The 18,275-nt window shown below is 51.5% G+C and overlaps 3 protein-coding genes across 3 annotated transcripts; 2 read left to right on the forward strand and 1 right to left on the reverse strand.

Moving 5' to 3' along the window:
- Positions 1-7,693: 7,693 nt before the first annotated feature.
- Positions 7,694-9,157, reverse strand: BJ171DRAFT_516525 (uncharacterized protein; the record flags this gene model as incomplete). The annotated part of the gene is made up of 1 exon (XM_053112029.1): positions 7,694-9,157. A coding segment is annotated over one exon (978 nt), but the record flags the coding sequence as incomplete, so codon positions are not given.
- A 2,113-nt stretch (positions 9,158-11,270) lies between these two features.
- On the forward strand, positions 11,271-12,137 carry BJ171DRAFT_427116 (kinase-like domain-containing protein; the record flags this gene model as incomplete). The annotated part of the gene is made up of 1 exon (XM_053107792.1): positions 11,271-12,137. A coding segment is annotated over one exon (867 nt), but the record flags the coding sequence as incomplete, so codon positions are not given.
- Positions 12,138-12,806: 669 nt separating this feature from the next.
- BJ171DRAFT_427057 (uncharacterized protein) lies at positions 12,807-13,529 on the forward strand (the record flags this gene model as incomplete). The annotated part of the gene is made up of 1 exon (XM_053107791.1): positions 12,807-13,529. One exon carries the CDS (start codon positions 12,807-12,809, stop codon positions 13,527-13,529), a length of 723 nt encoding a protein of 240 aa, XP_052963871.1.
- Between the last annotated feature and the right edge of the window lie 4,746 nt (positions 13,530-18,275).

An 18,275-nucleotide genomic window follows, 5' to 3' on the forward strand; every position in this document is an offset into this window, starting at 1 on the left:
GGTCAGACTTGAGGCTGAAAACGTCGCCAAACTCATTGTATTTGAGCGGGACACCTCGAGAGTCAACAGGGGTGCCAGACTCGGCATACACCTTCGTCGTGAGCACGGACCTTATCGACACCGTAGGATACGTCTCCGGCGAAGGAGGACGGATATCCATTTGGGCAGCGAAAATGTCGAGCTTGTCTTCCCGTGCAAGACGGAGAAGACTCGCCGCATTAACGAGCTCAATGTCGGGCGAAGATAAAGCCGTTGGCTCTTCAGAAAGCGAAGCAGAGTCAAGGCGGGAAGAAAGGGAAGGCGAAGTGCCAAAGGAGGGAACCGGTGTAAGGGAAGGACCGGAGGGAGGAGTCAAAGGCGAAGTGCCCGAAGGGGGAGGCGAATAGCCGGAAGGGGACGAAGTGTCCAAGGAGGAAGCAGAGACATCCGCGAGGATGTGTCCATCAGCAAGGCAAGAGGGATCGGAGAACGAAAGGGAGAGGGACTTCCAATTGACAACTGGATTATGCAAGCGCATCCAGGGAAGACCAAGAGTGATGGGAGTGGTGGAGAGTCGAGTCACAAGAAAAGAAATCGACTCGGTGTGGGAACCAATGGTCAACGTCACAGGAACGGTTTGGAAACGAATGAAACCGGCCGAAGAACCATCAGCAAGGGAAACGGAGTAGGGAGTAGAAAGAGGGATAAGAGAGAGTTTATGGAGATCCGCAAAGGCAGGATCAATGAGGGCAAGAGCGGTGCATCCATCATCAATAAAGACAGAAAGGGAGATGGAGACCGGGCCAGAAAGACTCATGACGACAAGGGTGGCCGGAAGAAGAAGCTTATCGTCCGATAATGACGAGTCAGAGGGGGAAGATGTTCGTATCGCCGAACAGACCACCTCGCTTACTTGCGAGGTGCTGCTCGGCTGTGGGCATTTCCCGAGTTCCGTTTGACCAGAACCGGGCACTGCTGAACATCGCGACTGCCGGGACAAGACTTTTCCCCGCAGTACAGGCAGAGACCCTGCTCACGACGTCGCTTTTTCTCGACGTCGGAGAGCTTAGCAGGGCGGACCGAGACAGAGTCAAGGTCCATGGGAGTGGGTGCAGAAGAGGAGGAAGAAGAAACATGCGCGGGAGAATGGTGGTGATGGGGAGCAGAGCGAGAAGAAGGAGGAGGAGGTTGGGAACGGGAGGAGATCTTGAGACGATGGAGGGCATCGTCGTACTCGACCGCTGCCTTGATCAACTCAGGCAGGGAAGCGGGAGCGGGGCGGAGACCGATGAGGTGGAACTTGACCTCAGACTTCAAACCCTCCTTGAAGAAGTGCATCTTGGTGGGTTCATCAGTCTGGACGCGGGCGGCGAGCTGGACGAAGCGGGTGGCGAAGGCTTGGCAGGACTTGAGCTGGACCAAGCGCTTGAGGTCGTTCAAGGCCTTATCTTGCGAGGAGGCCGTGTCCTCACCGAAGGTCGACTTGAGGGCAACTTCAAAATCCGCGAAGGAAGCCGGGAAGCGGTTGGCCATGTAGAAGGCGGCCTCGTACCACTTGAAGGCTTCACCGCGGAGGAAGGAGGTGGCGTACAGGACCTTCTGGCGCTCGGGCGCGAAGAAGGCAGGATCGGCGAGGAAAACCAGGTGGCACTGGGCGAGGAAGGCCGTCGTTTCATCGCGGGAACCTAGGAACTCCTTGGGCTTGTTGACCTGGTAGACCTGGCGGGGAGCGGCGGCGGGAGCTTGCAGATCTTGGATCTGACGATGGAGAGCAGCGTTCTGGGTCATGAGGGCGTTCATACGCTCCTCCATGCGCGCCAGATACGCGTTGAGGTCTGCAGGGGGTGCAGCAGGCTCAGCCATCGGATCGACGAGGGAAAGAGAGGCGAAAGAAGAAGAAAGGCCGGGAAGCCAAGAGGGAGCGTTCAAAATGATGTTAGAGTCCGAAGGGGACTCAACGGCAAAAGAAGAAGTGAGCTCGAAGTGAGCTCAGGGAAGGCAAGGGTAAAGTCCGAAGTGGACTCGGAGAGGGAGCGAGGGAAGCAAAGATCCGTTCAAGATAAGACTAGTCTCGAAATGAGACGTGAGGAACACTCAGAGAATAAAGTAGAAGGCACTTTATTTAGTCCTATTTTGAACGCTGAGGTTCGACTACACATCGCGGGGGTCAGGCTATTTATAGACAAGTCCGGACTTGGCAGCGAAGGGCGGCCAAGGGAGGGAAAAGTGGGCGATCGAGCAGGGCGAAGGGGGCGATGCACGAACGAGGGCCGAGAAGGACCACCGAGACAGGCAGAGAACCAAAGCGAGGGAGGCGCAAGCAAAAGCGAAGCACCTGGCAGGAGAAACGTGCAAAGGCGAAGCAATGTGACTCAACGTCCAAGAAGCGGATTGGTCAAGTATAAGGTTGGGGCAAATGCATGCGAGATGAACAAGAGATCGGGGCGGTCAGGCAGGTCATGAGTCACCGGTGGTGGGACACATGACCGGCAGCCGAATTGCAACCAATCGCAGCAAGGCGCGTGCACAAACAAACCGGCGCGTGCGAAGAAGACAAAGGAAGCGGAGCAGCGCGGGGAAACGGAAGTGCGGAAGGAGCGGAAATGGCAGGCAAAAGGCGGAAAATTGGAGGGGAACTGCAAAGCTACACACAAACAAACAGAAAGGCAAAAGAACAGCCAAGTGTGCAGTCAAAGTGGAGAACAAGCAGAAGCTATCCCTAACAGTCCGGTAGCTCTGGTAGATCCAAACTTGACGGGGCAGTTTCGTACCAAGTGGCCCTTCTTGCCACAGTACAGGCAGAGTCCAAAGCGGCGGCGGCGTTGTTTCTCCTCGGCGGTCAGGGGTCCAGAGACGGCAGAGTCCACTTGCATGGGCTCGGAAACAATGTAGGAGGGGTGCGGCGGAGCGAGGACGGGCGCGGGAGCGATGGCGGGAACGGCAGCGGAGGCGGAACCAAAGGCGAACTGGGAAGACCGGTAGCGGGCAGGCGTGCTTCGGCGCTCTTGACGGCGCTCGCGGATTCGTGCATCGAGCTCGTTACAAAGCTCGATGTACTCCTCCAGATCTCGTGGCAGAGGGCGAACTCGCGAAAGTTCGTCTCTGACATCATCCGACAAGCCAAGTCGGAAGAACGAGATCTTTGCACCGTCGTTCCAAGTCGTATCGGCGGCAATACGAAGGAACTCGGATGCATAGACTGCGCACGGGCGGTTGCCCTGAGACAGTGTGGTGATCACTGACTCGGCAGTCCTGGCCCGATCAGGGTCGTCAAACACTTTGGAAAAGCGTTCTAGGAAATCGCCAAAAGAGTTGAGTCGGGGATCACCCATCTCAAGCATCGGAGTCGCCCACTGGAGAGCCGGTCCAGTGAGCAGACTAATGACGAATCCGACCTTAATCGGGTCAGCAGGGAACCGGTGGGGCTGCATTCGTATATACAGTTTGCACTGATTTACGAATGCCCGGAACCCTTGCCGGTTACCGTCGTAACGGTCCGGCATCTGCACGCTGTACCCAGCGGCAGGAGCATCGCGAGCTGTCCGGAGCTCGGCGAGCTCGGCCTCCAAGGCACGGAGGCGGTCCACGAGGGCAGGATCCATGGCGGGACTGGGACTGGGACTGGGAAAAAAAAAAAAAGCGAGGAGGTTCAAGAACAGGAGAGCGAAGAGGGCTCAGACACAAGTGTGCTTGAGGTTCGGACAGGACTAGGAAAGGGGCGGGGCTAGGAGCGGAAGATACCAAGCAGGTGGTATCAGTAGAAGAGAGTTCGAACAAAGTGTAAGGAGTGAACAAGCGCAAGGACGAAGACCAAGTGCTTGGTATGAGCTTTATTAGCTTTTAGCCCCGAACACCAAAGAACAAGTTTTGTTCGAACTGGTGTTCAACATAGGCTCAGACATGCAGGGCTATTTATAGACCGGGAGAAGGTCGAGGGGCAAAAGTGGGCGAGAAGGGTGGAGCATCACAGAGAAGCGAGAAGGGGGTGCGAGAGTGGCTGGTGTGCAAGCGAGAGAGGCTTGGCACAGCCCGGGGACATGTGCCGAGCGGTGGGGGAGGCAGGAAACCAGTAGACGCGGGTGGCAACGGCGCGTGCTCATGCATGGGGGCAAACAAACACGTGGGGACTCATGATTGGTGCGGAGGGCGAGAGCATGCGGGACAATCTCATTGGTCCGTTGTGATGCTGGTCATCACAGCGACTTGTCCTCGAGCAGCTGAGAAGCCACAATCTCTTTTGTAAATTGGAAAAGTGCCAATTCAGCGCCGAAGAGATCGAGTTCCTTGGCCACATAATCGGCACACAAGGAGTGAAGATGGACCCTCGAAAGGTCCAGGCAGTCCTCGATTGGGAGCCACCCCGATCCGTCAAACAGTTGCAGATGTTCCTTGGCCTGGCCAACTATTACAGAACATTCATATCCGACTTCAGTAAGATCACCGTGCCTCTCCATGCCCTGACCGGCAAGCAGGAGCAGTTTCAATGGACCGAGGTGGCCCATCAAGCCTTTGACAAACTCAAGCAGGCCTTCACCTCCGCTCCGGTTCTTCAACATCCAGATCCGCAAAAACCCTTCATTGTTGAAACGGACGCCAGTGACTTCGCAATCGGTGCGGTACTTTGCCAAACCGATTCCGACGGGGTTCATCACCCTACATGTTTCATGTCACGCAAGCTAACGGCCCCTGAAATCAACTATGAGGTGTATGACAAGGAATTGCTTTCTATCGTCTCGGCCCTCAAGGAATGGCGCCAGTATTTAGCCGGCTCCAAGGACAAGGTCATCATCCACAGCGATCACAAGAACTTAACCTACTTCTCAACGAGCCGTGTACTGAACCGCAGACAAGCACGTTGGGCAATGTTCTTGTCCGAATTTGACTTTGAGATCGTCTACAAGCCAGGACGAGATATGGTCGTACCAGACGCCCTTTCCAGAAAACCCCAACACGAGCTCACGCCTGAGGATCCAGCCTCGATCCAACAGCGGCAAATACTCCTCCAACCCGAACAGTTTCGAATTGCAGCAATTGCAGACACTCCATTGACACCGTTCGAAGAAAGAGTTAAGTCCGCCCTCAAGGATGACTCCTATGCCCAGGAAGTAATGTCGGGGATGGACAAGCCCCAGTACCGGGTGTACGATATCGAAAGAGGTTTACTCTACCGCGAGGGCCTCCTCTACGTCCCCACGCTGCAGCTCCAGCTCGAGATATTGAAAGAGGCACACGACTCAAAGACAGCCGGGCATTTTGGGAGGGAGAAAACAATTGAGCTCATCGGAAGGAACTACTGGTTCCCGAAACTTTTCAAGATCACCAGCAACTACATAAAGTCGTGCGAGGTCTGTTGCCGCGCCAAGCCGACACGACACCTCCCATACGGCACCTTGAGACCATTGCCCATTCCAGACAGGCCCTGGGAGTCCGTCTCCATGGACTTTATTGTTGAGCTGCCCAAGTCAGAAGGCTTTGACGCCATTGCAGTATTTGTAGACAGACTAACCAAGATGGCGCACTTCCGACCATGCCACACAACGATAACGGCAGAACAAACAGCAAAGCTCTTTGTCGACACTATATTCCGGCTCCACGGAACTCCAAAGACGATCATATCGGACCGCGGTCCACAATTCAAGTCCACATTCTGGAAGCGATTCCATGAACTCTTGGACACTTCAATCAGCCTGTCCAGCGCATATCATCCAGAATCCGATGGACAGACCGAACGGATCAACGCAGTTCTCGAGACGTTCTTACGATGTTACTGTGGGTATCAACAAGACGATTGGGTGCAACTCCTGCCACTAGCCGAATTTGCATACAACAACTCGATTCATGCTAGCACGAAGATGACGCCGTTTTACGCCAATTACGGGCTCCACCCCATCTGCGACTTCAAGACGTCAACACAAGCAACTGTCCCCGCCGCCGAGGAACGAGTTCAGAACATGAAGCAGCAATTGGATACATTGAAACACGAACTCAAGAAGGCACAAGCACGACAAAAGGAATACGCTGATCAGCATCGCAAGGCCATTACAATTGCAATCGGTTCCAAGGTCTGGCTCTCTCGGAAGAACATCAAGACCCAACGACCATGCGATAAGCTTGACTGGAAGCGACTCGGGCCTTTCGAGATTGAAGCCAAAATCAACGATGTCGCATTCAAGCTTAAGCTCCCCAAGAGCATGAGCAAGATACATCCAGTATTCCACACGTCCTTGTTGGAACCCGTAACTGACAACGAAATTCCAGGCCGACATACACCACCTCCTCCGCCAATCAACGTCGAAGGACATGAGGAATTTGAGGTCGAGGAGATACTCGATTCACGCAAGCGAGGCAAAGGTATCGAGTACTTGGTACGCTGGAAAGGTTACGGCCACGAAGAGGATTCATGGGAACCTGAACGAAACTGCATAAGCGCACCGCTAATCGTACATCAGTTCCACAAGAAGTACCCGAACAAACCCCGAGGCAGCAACGAGAGCCAGAGAACCAACAAGGCCGCTAAGAGGTGACTTTAAAGAAGGGGTGATGTGACAGAGCGCAGCAAGGCCGCCGATGACTCTGCCAACTCCGCTCCGCAGCCTCGTCCGCAGGCATCCGCACCTTCCGCAGCCACGCCCGCCGACCGCAGGCACCAGCTCACCGCCTGCGGACCGCGAGAGGAGGGTCGATAAATAGGATGCCCTTGAGCTTAACAAATAAACTCCAGGCAGACAACGCCAGTAAAACCAGTCCCAGCCCGATCCCAGTTCAGTCCCAGCCCAGGTCCAGTCCCAGCCCAGTTCCCATCCCCGTTACAGCCTTGCCGAATTTCTTCCTCGATTTACCAATTTGTAAATGACCCCTGTTCCTCGAGCAGCGAGCCACGCGCTTCGATATGGATTGTAATAGGGTTCACTACATCATATCGAGATGGGTGTTGTGAACCCTCACTCCCTCTCATCTTGGATACGTCCATAATCACGAGCCTCCGGCGGGACTTGATTCCCGACATAGAGATTTTTAACCACCAATCCGAAGGCAGATTCCGGGTTGGAGCTAGCAGCATGGACGATCGTCGTAATACAAGTCTCGCCATCGGTAACTCGAATAACACAGGCGAAAAGGTGGGTTTTGATAGGGGGCAACAGTACGAACGCAAGGGAATCATACGATTTAGGATGATACAACAATTGATCTTCGTCCAACTTCCAAGGTGGTTCATGATGATACTAAGCATAATATCGGTAAATTTGCAATATGTTCATTGAGCGGCGGCACAAAAATGATATTGGCATCCGCTTTTTTGAATATTCTATATTATTTCTTCTCTACCCAGAAAAATATCCAATTTCGGACTAAATTTTGCGTGGTGTAAGGATTCTGGTTGTGAAGTCACAATTTGGGGGGGGGCAATTCAAGAATGGTCCTTGAATCGGATTCGAAAACTGAGAGAGGCTAAAACTTGGACCGGATTATGAAAGAAGCTGTTGTGAACTTCTTTCCGGAAGCTTTGCCTGATGTTATTGCCACTTGACTCGCTGTAATGGTGAACGCCATTGCCAAGAGATCGATCATATCAAGATTAATACTCCCAACATAGTGATCACTGAAAATGAAGAAATATATCAACCAATTGATTCCGAAGCTATTCCATTATTTCATCACATAAATCAAACAGACCAGAACTAAATATCTCAATCAAGATCTGAAAACAGGAAAATCAGGGATATTGATCGTCTTTATTTGTGCTGATTCACTTAGGGCTCCGATTTAAAATCTCTGTAGGAGAGCTGTTAAGTGGGCTAACAAGGATCCTTGCAAGCAAACAGGACTTTCAGCGGATAAGCTTTAACTTGGCAAGGCCGAAATAATGGCCGACCTCAGTGTGATAAGGGCGTAAGTTTCGGTTTGAGGCGACCGATCAAGTAGGTGACCAATTTTGCCAACGGAAGCCGGTCGCACAAAGGGAGAAGTTGGGTAGAGAAAGAAAAAGACCATAAACTCAAGGCATGAGATGCAAAAAGTTGCGCCTATGACATATTTGCAAAGGGTGCGGAAGGCTAAGGGTTGAACTTTCCTATTCAAAGGATGATTGGTCCATTCATTTGGAATTCACTTCATTCTCCTCATTCAGCGCCGAGAGGAAAATCCAGAGACCACTTTTCGAGCGAATTCGCCGAACATAAAGGTTGCGTGAGCATACATATCAGCCCCTTCCGTTTCACCATAGTCATCGTAGAATCGTTCAAAATCCTCTTCATCAATCACAGGGAGGTCTTGACTTTCCTCGATATTGATTTTAAATGGGACAATCTCTCCCTTCCATGAATGAGATGGTTCTCTCTGGCAACCTTGATGAACCATGGGTTTTTCACAATTTCGGCAGCTTCCTTGGCACCCCTCTGTGGTGACTTGTCTTTCGCAATTGTTGCAGATTTCAAGACATCCAGCATCATCAGACGCTTGTCGACAGCATGGATATGTCATATATCTGCAAGGGCTTTCTTTTTTTCTTGAGCCACAGCAGGACCAGGGTCCGCGACACATGTTTGTGGGATCAGTTCTCCAAGTTCCGAAATGGGCGTTTGAAACAGGAAGGCGATGTTTTTTGTGAGTTTTGTTGCCATGGATGAGCGACCCAGAAGAACCATGATATTGGCATTGACTAATTTCGATGAGGGGGTCGGCCTTGATTCCACAGCGCTTGCAGGTGTCTGTGGTTACTCTGGGAACGAGGCGTGGCTCAGGGCTCTGGAGCCTCTGCAAACACCAGCTTTTGACCCTGGAAAAGTCCTTGTTCTTGCAGCGAGCCCAGTTGTCGGAACTCAAGCCCATAACGCGGAGCTTTCCGGAAGCAACGACACCCAGAGACATGCGGATAAATTCATGCATATCTCCAGGCATGCTTCGACCAGAAATAGCATAGAAGCACATGGATTCGTATCCAACAAATCGAGTAGTCATGATTTCCATGAGGGCGATGACTTCTCTACTAAGTCGAGAGTTCAGCACGTCATCTTGAGTGACAAACATGACAACGCCAACAACTTCACTCTTGCTAACTTGCTCGAGAATCCATCGGTGTATGGTGGAGTCGTTGATGGCCTTCTGGCCATCCTTTCTCACATCACTGAAACCCGGCATATCGACAACGCGACAATTGATGCCATTATACAAGAAAACGGTTTCTTCCGGATCTGTGGTGACACTGATTCCGCCACCACCAGTTCGATTATTGGCGCCAGTCAGATAATTGGTAAAGGTCGTCTTTCCAAGGCCAGTTTTTCCAACAAGTAGAATAGTTCTCATTCTTTTTTTGTTGTTAAGCAAGGTGTAAGTTGTGCGAGCCAGTAGAGCTAGACAAAATTCGCGATGCGTCCCAAGAAATAGCATCCATCAGAAATCCCAGAAGATAGTCGCTTTTCTATACCTCGAGAGATCAATACACTCAGCAAGTGAGCCAAACCACAGGTATAGGCAGTCCAGGCGATTGGTATGAGGGAAAGCCAACGATGTAGATCGTGGCTGCTCGTCGTCTACGGGCTGACTCCTGGCCCGCGTAGACGACGGGAGGTGGCGATGGCTATTTATGCAGAATACGGGTAAAGCCTAGCAACCCAGCAAGCCTAACAAGCTTAAGCCACCACAATTACACAACGATGAGGCCGATGCCTTTTTGGTCGTTTCGCTCTTTTGTGAGTGTAGCGAGGTTGCTTGGTCTTCCAAGCTCGTAACACCACGGGTTTCAGTTGGAGCGCGTCATCTCGCGAAGACCACCCCAAGTTGGATAGACGTAATATTGCGAGTGGCCCAAATGACCGCCACATGCTTGCGATGGGCTGGTTTGGGGAAGCGTTACAGAATGGTGGAGCCTGTCCGCGATTGGCGGCCATTTTGCTCAGCAATCGGGTGACCATGTGGTCCGTGGTAGGTTTCATGTTCGTATGACACACGTGCACGCCAGTCAACCAATTAAATCTATTTACGCCTGCGCCCACACCGTGCGCTTTTGCGGTAAGCATACACCAGGACAACGGCGCTATTGAAACAAAAACAAAAACAAAACAAACAAACAAAAAAACTCCCCAGGATAGCGATGGTAAACTTGACCTCTGATTGGCGTGCAGCGTACACAAGTAATGCAGGATAATCCGGAATTGGAAATACCCAGGCAGGTCATCTGCTCGAGAGGAGCACAGCAAGCACAAAATCCGATTGGTCCTCCAATCTGTGGCCTGAAACCAAGGTGTCCCCTCGTGACAATTTGCCGTGTGGCTTGGACTGACCGGGAGCCGTCCGATTCTTTATCCTCCCCCCCCCCAAAAGAAAATGTTGCTCAAAACGAGGTCAAGTCCCCCGCCACATCGGTTGATCGGTCAAAATCTCTACACTGAGTCACTCTCTTTCCGTCTCTCTTTTCGTCTCTCTTTCGCCTCTCTTTTCGTCTCGCTCTCTGTCTTCGTCTCTTTGCCCTCATACGCCCTCTCTCTCTCGTGCTCTTGCTTCCCTCGTTAGGATTCCTCCTGATTTTGTTACCCACACACCAGACCCTGTCCGCTTTGGTCTTAGGACTCTCCCCCCCCCCAGTTTCAATCCCAAATAATTTACCACTGTATCATTATCAAAACTTGAGACCATCGATGTTGGAGATAACTGCTGTCGTGGCTGGTATAGCTGTCCTTCTTCGGAACTGCTGTAGCGATCTTTTTCGTGAGACGTTACAATCAGCTCGAGTGCTTTTCTCGATCATCCAACAAGATGAAGAAAATCAAAGGTCTTGGACAGTCTTCGTGAACCATTCGTATGAAATACTTCAGACCCTTTCTCAGTTTCAGTCCGACCTACTTGTTTTCGATAACCAAGTCAGTTGTTTTGAAAATTTTCATTGTCAAGTACGTCGGTACTATATTGATGAAGTCGGTAATTGGCTCAAGGTCGAAAAAACGCTCAAGGCTCAGCTTGTACGCAAGAGAATCATCAAATTTATCCAAGAGCTTGATGCACTAAGGCAAAGTGCTGCATCAGCACTCGCACACGCCACCGACACTAGTATGGTTGATCAGACGGACTTGAGACAGGCAATTCAAGAAGATGAGGCACAACATCACCGCTTTATCACCAACATAGCCAGTTTACTCGATCAAAATGACCAAGCAGCTCTTACCAAGATCGGAATCTCGCTCGAAAATCAGAAACAGTGGCAAGTTCGGCGGGTTACGCACAGCCTCCATGCCTTAATAGAGGATGGTGAGGTCGCCAAAGGAATTATTCAATCGGTGGTGGTACCACTCCTCCATATGCTACAAAGCGAATCTCGAGTGGCTCGTTCAGTTGTCAAAGAGACCTGGCGTATAGCTCCAAACTCAATAACCAATCGCTCGGACGAACCAATTGCTCAGGGAGGGTTTGGGGAGGTTTACACTGCCACCTATTTCGGCTCGGACGTTGCTATCAAACAGCTCTTGGCCAAATATGGCGAAGAAGAAATCAAAGAGTTCCGCCGAGAGATTGAAATATGGTACAAACTGAATCACTCCAATATCTTACCGCTTCATGGAGCCTGCGATCTTGTCGAGAAACCATTTATGGTATCACCTTTTATGAAGAATGGTACGCTACGGTCATTTGTCTCTGATCCTGCGTGTCGACGGTCCATCTCAGACAAGTTGCGGCTCATGTATCAAGTCGCCTCAGGAATGGCATATCTCCACAGCAACGGTATAATCCATGCCGACCTTAAAAGCGACAACGTCTTTATCGATTCGGGAAACAATGCCGTCATTGCCGACTTTGGTCTAGCAAAAACTAAACGCACATCGATCAGATCTCAAAGATCGCGCACAAATAACTCGATTTGCGGGACCGTCATATATATGGCTCCTGAAATGTTGGACGATGAAGAGCCAACTGGTTCTTCGAGAGAGACAGATGTCTACGCATTTGGAGTCACGTTTTTTGAAATCCTCAAGGATGGTAGAGACACATGGGTAACAAAAGACGGCGGCCCTATGCATCAAATGACAGTCGTTAGACAAGTTTGCAAAGGAAAGAGGCCAAAGAGATTCGATGGTATTCCCGACCAAATATGGAGCCTCGTTGAGTCGTGTTGGCATCAGGATCCCTATCATAGACCAAGTTTTGTGGATATTTTGAGCCAACTGAGCGCGTACAAGTCACCAAACAAATTTGGTCACGATCAAATCTTAGCGTTTACCAATATGATATCAACCACACCCTCCCAACACGCCGAAACAGTACAGACCGAAGGTATTTTGTTGATACCTCAGTTGCCTTCACGTCAACTTCACTCAAGCCTCGACTCGACTCAATCGATCCATTCAAACCGACTAATCTCATCGATTCGACACTATGAAATAAGAGAAAGCATTGGAAACAGCTCGACTTTATTGAGCATAAACCCTGCAGACACATTTGATCAAGCACTTCCGGGGATAACGGCAACTCCCCATCAAGCAGTTCATACATCTGATAGTTTGTGGCTGAACACCAGCGACTGGAGGCCAGAACCCCACAATAATAATCCAACAGACTGCGATCGCAACAAGAAACCAACCTGGGATTTGAATCCATTACCTCGACTTTCAAGGGCACAAGCCAATGAACAAAGCCCCGAACTATACTTTCAAATTGGGTGGGCTTATCTCCTCGGGATCAACGGGGCTCAGAGCGACAACGACGCTGTTTTTTACTTGCAAGAGGTCGTAAATCGGTCGGATGACCCTATACTGAAGCCGATAGCCACCTTCGTGATTGGCTACTGCAGCTACATCGGACGAGGGATAAGACAAGACAAACTGAAAGGGGTGAATATGATGCGAAGCAGTCGGACACAGGAATTTGATCTTGGAGAGTGTATACTGGACTCGGAAACCATCGTTTCCTCAAATTCAGCCGGTGCCCGCAAATTTTTTGATCTCTGTGTCGATGGATCAGAAACGGACTGGCTCTGCAGACATATGACGGCCATATGCTACGTTTGCGGGTACGGGACTCCGAAGAACTATAGCAAAGCCATTGATATGCTCAAAGAGCTCGCAAATCAAGGTGTCTCTGGTAGCCAACTTTGGCTCGGTCGCTCCTTCAGCAGAGGTTGGGGTGTGAATGTCGATCATACCCAAGCTTTCTGGTGGTACTTGAAAGCTGCCGACCAGGGCGATTCCTATGCGCAGAGCATCGTTGGACGATGCTACTCGAATGGTCGTGGTGTTGCCCAAAGCTACTCAAAGGCGATTGAATGGTATCGTAAGTCGGCAGACCAGGAGAACCCACATGGCCAAAATGGTCTGGGTTGGATGTACCGGAACGGTTACGGCCTCGTTCAGGATCACAGAGCGGCTGTATACTGGTACCAAAAATCGGCCGAGCAAGGCGATTCCACCAGTCAAAATAACCTTGGTTGGTGCTACGAATACGGTTATGGGGTCATGAAAAGCAGCCAAACCGCCGCCTACTGGTATCAAAAGTCAGCCGATCAAGGAAATCGCATTGCACAAAACAATTTAAATAATATCACTAAGCGTAACCTCGTTCGCTGATCTGTCTACACAATGCCTGTAAGTTGTGAAAAGACATGTATTAAATCGAACAGCGACTATGGCAGCCTCATACTGTTTATCAAACAGAAATGGAGCTGAGTCAAAATTTAAGAATCTGGTGGAAAACCTGCTTATTAAATAAAAAATTTCTTTCAAATATACCAACAGCCCGTGGTCGATAGTATACTTACACATTTGATGGAAGCTGAACCAACAGAGAATCCGAGGCCAAGGGACGATACTAACTAAACACAGTACAAGACTGCCTCACATCCTCATGTAAAAAAAAAAAAAAAAAAAAAAAAAAAAAAAAAAAAAAAACCTGCAACATCACGAAGAACCGTATCCATAGATATCCTGAAGAATGAAAGTCAGCTCGATGATAAAAACTGGCCGAAATCGAATCGAGTAGGGAGCAGCAAAAAGCTTGTATGCGTGGATATAAGTACGTTGGTTGACAAAATACCCGTGAAAAAAAGGCTCCCAAAATTAGCGATTTACATATATATATGAGTAGAGTAAGATGCGGGCATTCATGATGCTCTTGGGGCCAGAGCTTCCCGCCAACGCTAGTTTAAATAGCTCTGAGCCGAGAGAGAAAGGCTGGCGACTGTGGACTGAGCGGCATGAAGCTATTCAACCGACTCTACCCCGACGCAAGGCCTGATGGAGAGGTGGAAGGCCGACGATTGTTTTATCGAATTATATGTCTCTCTGTTATGCCCTTGTATGTAAAATTATGCTACTGCGAGAATTTCCGGGGTTCAATAGTGGGGGGATGGGGCTTGGGAGAGACAAGAGAGAGGAAGGGAGGAGTCGAGGCGAGCTTTTGAGATGTCTGCAGTGAACGGAGCGGTTGTTAGTGGTACTCTTTCCTGCTGGTAGAGTCGATTGGACTATGACGGCCTTGAGTGAAACAAAATGTATATATATTCACTTGCTACCTATAATGGCCATCCAATTCTTGGAAGCAAAGCAAAAGAAATATATCGAGTTCATGTCGCTTCAGTCTCCTTCTTTATTTCGAGCATTACCATTATCAGCATGGCCATTACCCTCGTAACCATAATCACGATCACAACTACCAGAGGAGTGCTGGCCAGCGTGGGTCCATCCAGTTGTGCTCACCACCGTGTTGGTGTTGCAATTGAGGAGCAAAGACTTGAGGATCACTCCCAACAACGACTGTGATCGCAGCAAGCCCTTTTTTCAGGTGTATTCAGTGGATGGAGTGGGTGCAGTCGGCACACCACAAGTCAGAATCGTGGCGGCAGTGACAGTTTATTAATTTTTCAAAATGAAAGCCATCGGCACCTGGTCGGCACCAGCAGTTCGATATCTCAGGAATAGTTGAAAGCAGAGCAAACGAAAGCTGGCAGGCCTATTTCTTTCCCTCTCTCGCTGGACTTTCATCGTCTTGCGGGGAGGTTTGGCCCGGCCTTGGCGGTGACGATTGATCTGAAGACCCACCTGAGTTGCTTTGGAATGACCAGCGCACTTTTGTTTTGTGCGCCTGCCCCCATTATCACTGATGATCAACAAAACGGCAAAGAGCCGACCGCAGCCTGCTCGCCTCCGACGACCATGTCGAGCCTGTGGGCTGCGAAGAAATACAAACTGGAAATGGCTACACTGCATGGCAGTCCTGGTGTAATCGTTGTCACGATGCGGCCGAGGTCAGTTCCTGCGTCTTCGGGGTGGATCTGCATCTTGATGGTTGACTCCGGGGTTTCACGGTGGTCGTTCCTGAACAGCTCCTCCATCGAGTGATCAGCGTGCCCGCTTTCAGCAGCACCGACTGTGTCTAGTAGGTGTCCTGGTAGAACTGGGGGCCAAGAGATGTATTCATCAGACCGGTCGGGTGTGAGAGTTTCTTAGCACCAGGAAGACCTTCTTGTGGCTGTGGTCTAGGTGGCCCTCCCGCATCTGTTCTGTCGAGCGCCTCGGCTTGTTTGGCATCGATCAGATCGAGGGACAGGGCATACTCCATCGTCTGTCGGACAAAGGTCTTGTAGACCGCACCAGCAATCTGGCAGCCATGTTGCCGAGGGTGTATCCCTACTTTGCGATCTGCTGGGTCACTACTTGGGCCTTCGCCGTCATCCTCTGGATCTGTCGGTCCATCTGGAAGCCGTCAACGCCAAAGGTGGCTCCGAGGTACTTGAACTCCTTTGCCATGGGCAGCGGCTGACCGTAGAGTCGGAGGCCGGTGGCTCGTTCTGGGTTGCCCTCGGAGAGGATCACCTCGCATTTGGGCGGCGAGAACTTGTATCTGTTGTCGACACTGTGCTGTTCGCAGAAATCAAGCAATCTCTGTGCTTGTCTGGGTCTGCAGATCAGTGCACCGTCGTCGGCGAACCATAGCGAGTTGGCCTGGATGGTGGTGCCGCAGGTGGTCGTCAGGGTCGTTCCTCCCTCCCTCCTCAAGAGTTTCGGGAGGTCGTCGATGAAGGCGCTGAAGAGCAGGGCGCTCAGGGCCAATCCTTGGATCAGTCCCTTCTGCAGCCACACGGGGTTGGAGCGGCGGCTTTGCTGGCCGCCTGGATGTGCACCCGGCCGAACATGACCTTCAGGAACTCGATCAAAGTTGTGTCTTCCATGCGGCCCTCTGTCTTGGCCCACATCTTCTCTCGCCATACGTTGTCGCATGCAGCCTTGATGTCCAGGAAGACGAGGGCATATTCTTCTCCGGCCGTTTTGCGATCCTCGATCAGACAGTCCAGTGCGTATATCTGGTCAAGAGTTCCGCGTTTGGATCGGAAACCGCCTTGTGCGATGTCCATCGGTCGGAAGGCATCTGTCAGGTATGGCGGCAGTACCCACTCGAGGACTTTGCGACACACCTGCGTGAGGCCTATCGGCCGGTACATCGCTGGGTTCAGCTGCGATCCCTTGTTCTTGTATACCGGATGGATCAGGACGGTGCTTCATTCGGTGGGGATGATCGAAGCCTTGACTGCGGCTCGGCTGATGTCGCAGAGCCACTCCGCGACTACAGTCGCTACTGGGTGGAGTATCTCGCTCTTGATCCAGGTCAATGGGTTGGTGTTCCTGAGGTTCGACGTTGATCCGTTCCCAGGAGATCGGCTTTCCCCTGAGGCTTCTCCAACGAGTCTGTCGAACTCTGCCCGAATGGTCCAGATGAGGGTGCCCAGAGTATACCAGCCAGAGTTCGACAGACTCGTCGGAGAAGCCGCCAGGGGAAAGCCGATCTCCTGGGAACTGATCAACGTCGAACCCCAGGAATACCAACCCATTGACCTGGATGCCGCAGCGGAGCGAGTACCGGGGGCCAGCCGTCAAGCAAACCCCAGTGAACTGGAGGAGTCTGTGCCAGACTCCCAACCAGAGCACGAAGGAGTGGCAGGGGACCCCGTCCTCAGAGGAATCATCGTCGGTTCCCAATCGTTCCGACGCAGCAGAAGGAGTGAGTAAGCCGGTCACACTCACAGTAGCATCCTTCGGCATCGAGGAAGAGCAAGCGTGCGGTGTAGGGGCTTGAGAGTCCACAGCGGATACATAGGAAGGATGGATCTCAGGGCCGTGATGAAACGAGTGTTGAGGACGATCTTAGCAGAAGGCAGGTAGTTGTGGGCTAGCGGGCGTGGATTGGCAAAGGACGGAGAGCATTCATGGTTTGGCGGTCTATAGGAGGGACGAGCGGATTGATGCGACAACAGATCGGGATGAGCTGACTGCGGTCCCAGAAAAAGATTGTCATAGGGAACGCCCGACTATGAGGGAACTTGCGGAGGCTGGTGATGGGAGTTGTGGTGCTGGGAGTGCGGGTTGTAGAATTGGTGCCGCAGGACACCAGGCCCGAAGCGAGAAGGATCCTCGCCGTTCATGGTTTCAGGAGATCAGAGGCAAGTCCAGCGAACTCGAAAATCGGACTGCATTCGAAAAACGAGGAAGCGAGAGAACCGAGGAGCGAGTCACGAGCGAGGAGCAAGCGAGAGACTCTCGGGGAGATGGGTGGGAGCGAGACCACCGAGCAGAGATCAAAGACCCAGAGATCAAAGACTGATAGAAGGAAACTGCCGAGTAGTGCATGACATCTCGGTCGCTCTGGACGCAATCAGCCGAGAAATCGAAGTGCCCAGGGAGTTCAGGGACCTCGGAGTCATTTTCGGCATCAACGGCTTCAGGATGGGCCGCCAGATCCATAGTGTCGCCCGAAAGGCTTGAAGTGCTACGGACGAGCCTGTGAAGCATGGACGAAGCCCGGGCCGCCTCTCAGCCAAGACGGTGACAACGATTACACACCAGGACTGCCATGCAGTGTAGCCATTTCCAGTTTGTATTTCTTCGCAGCCCACAGGCTCGACATGGTCGTCGGAGGCGAGCAGGCTGCGGTCGGCTCTTTGCCGTTTTGTTGATCATCAGTGATAATGGGGGCAGGCGCACAAAACAAAAGTGCGCTGGTCATTCCAAAGCAACTCAGGTGGGTCTTCAGATCAATCGTCACCGCCAAGGCCGGGCCAAACCTCCCCGCAAGACGATGAAAGTCCAGCGAGAGAGGGAAAGAAATAGGCCTGCCAGCTTTCGTTTGCTCTGCTTTCAACTATTCCTGAGATATCGAACTGCTGGTGCCGACCAGGTGCCGGTGGCTTTCAATTCGAAATAAAAGTCATCATCCGAGTGCGGCATCTCCCAAATCCTTCCCGGCCCTCGCTGGCTTGTGTCCAGAGGGGCAGAGCGCTTTCGATCAACTCCGATGATCGAGTTGTTCGAATCGACCGCGTG

This window comes from Polychytrium aggregatum, assembly GCF_025602895.1.
Source record: "Polychytrium aggregatum strain JEL109 chromosome Unknown BJ171scaffold_36, whole genome shotgun sequence".
NCBI lineage: Eukaryota > Fungi > Chytridiomycota > Chytridiomycetes > Polychytriales > Polychytrium > Polychytrium aggregatum.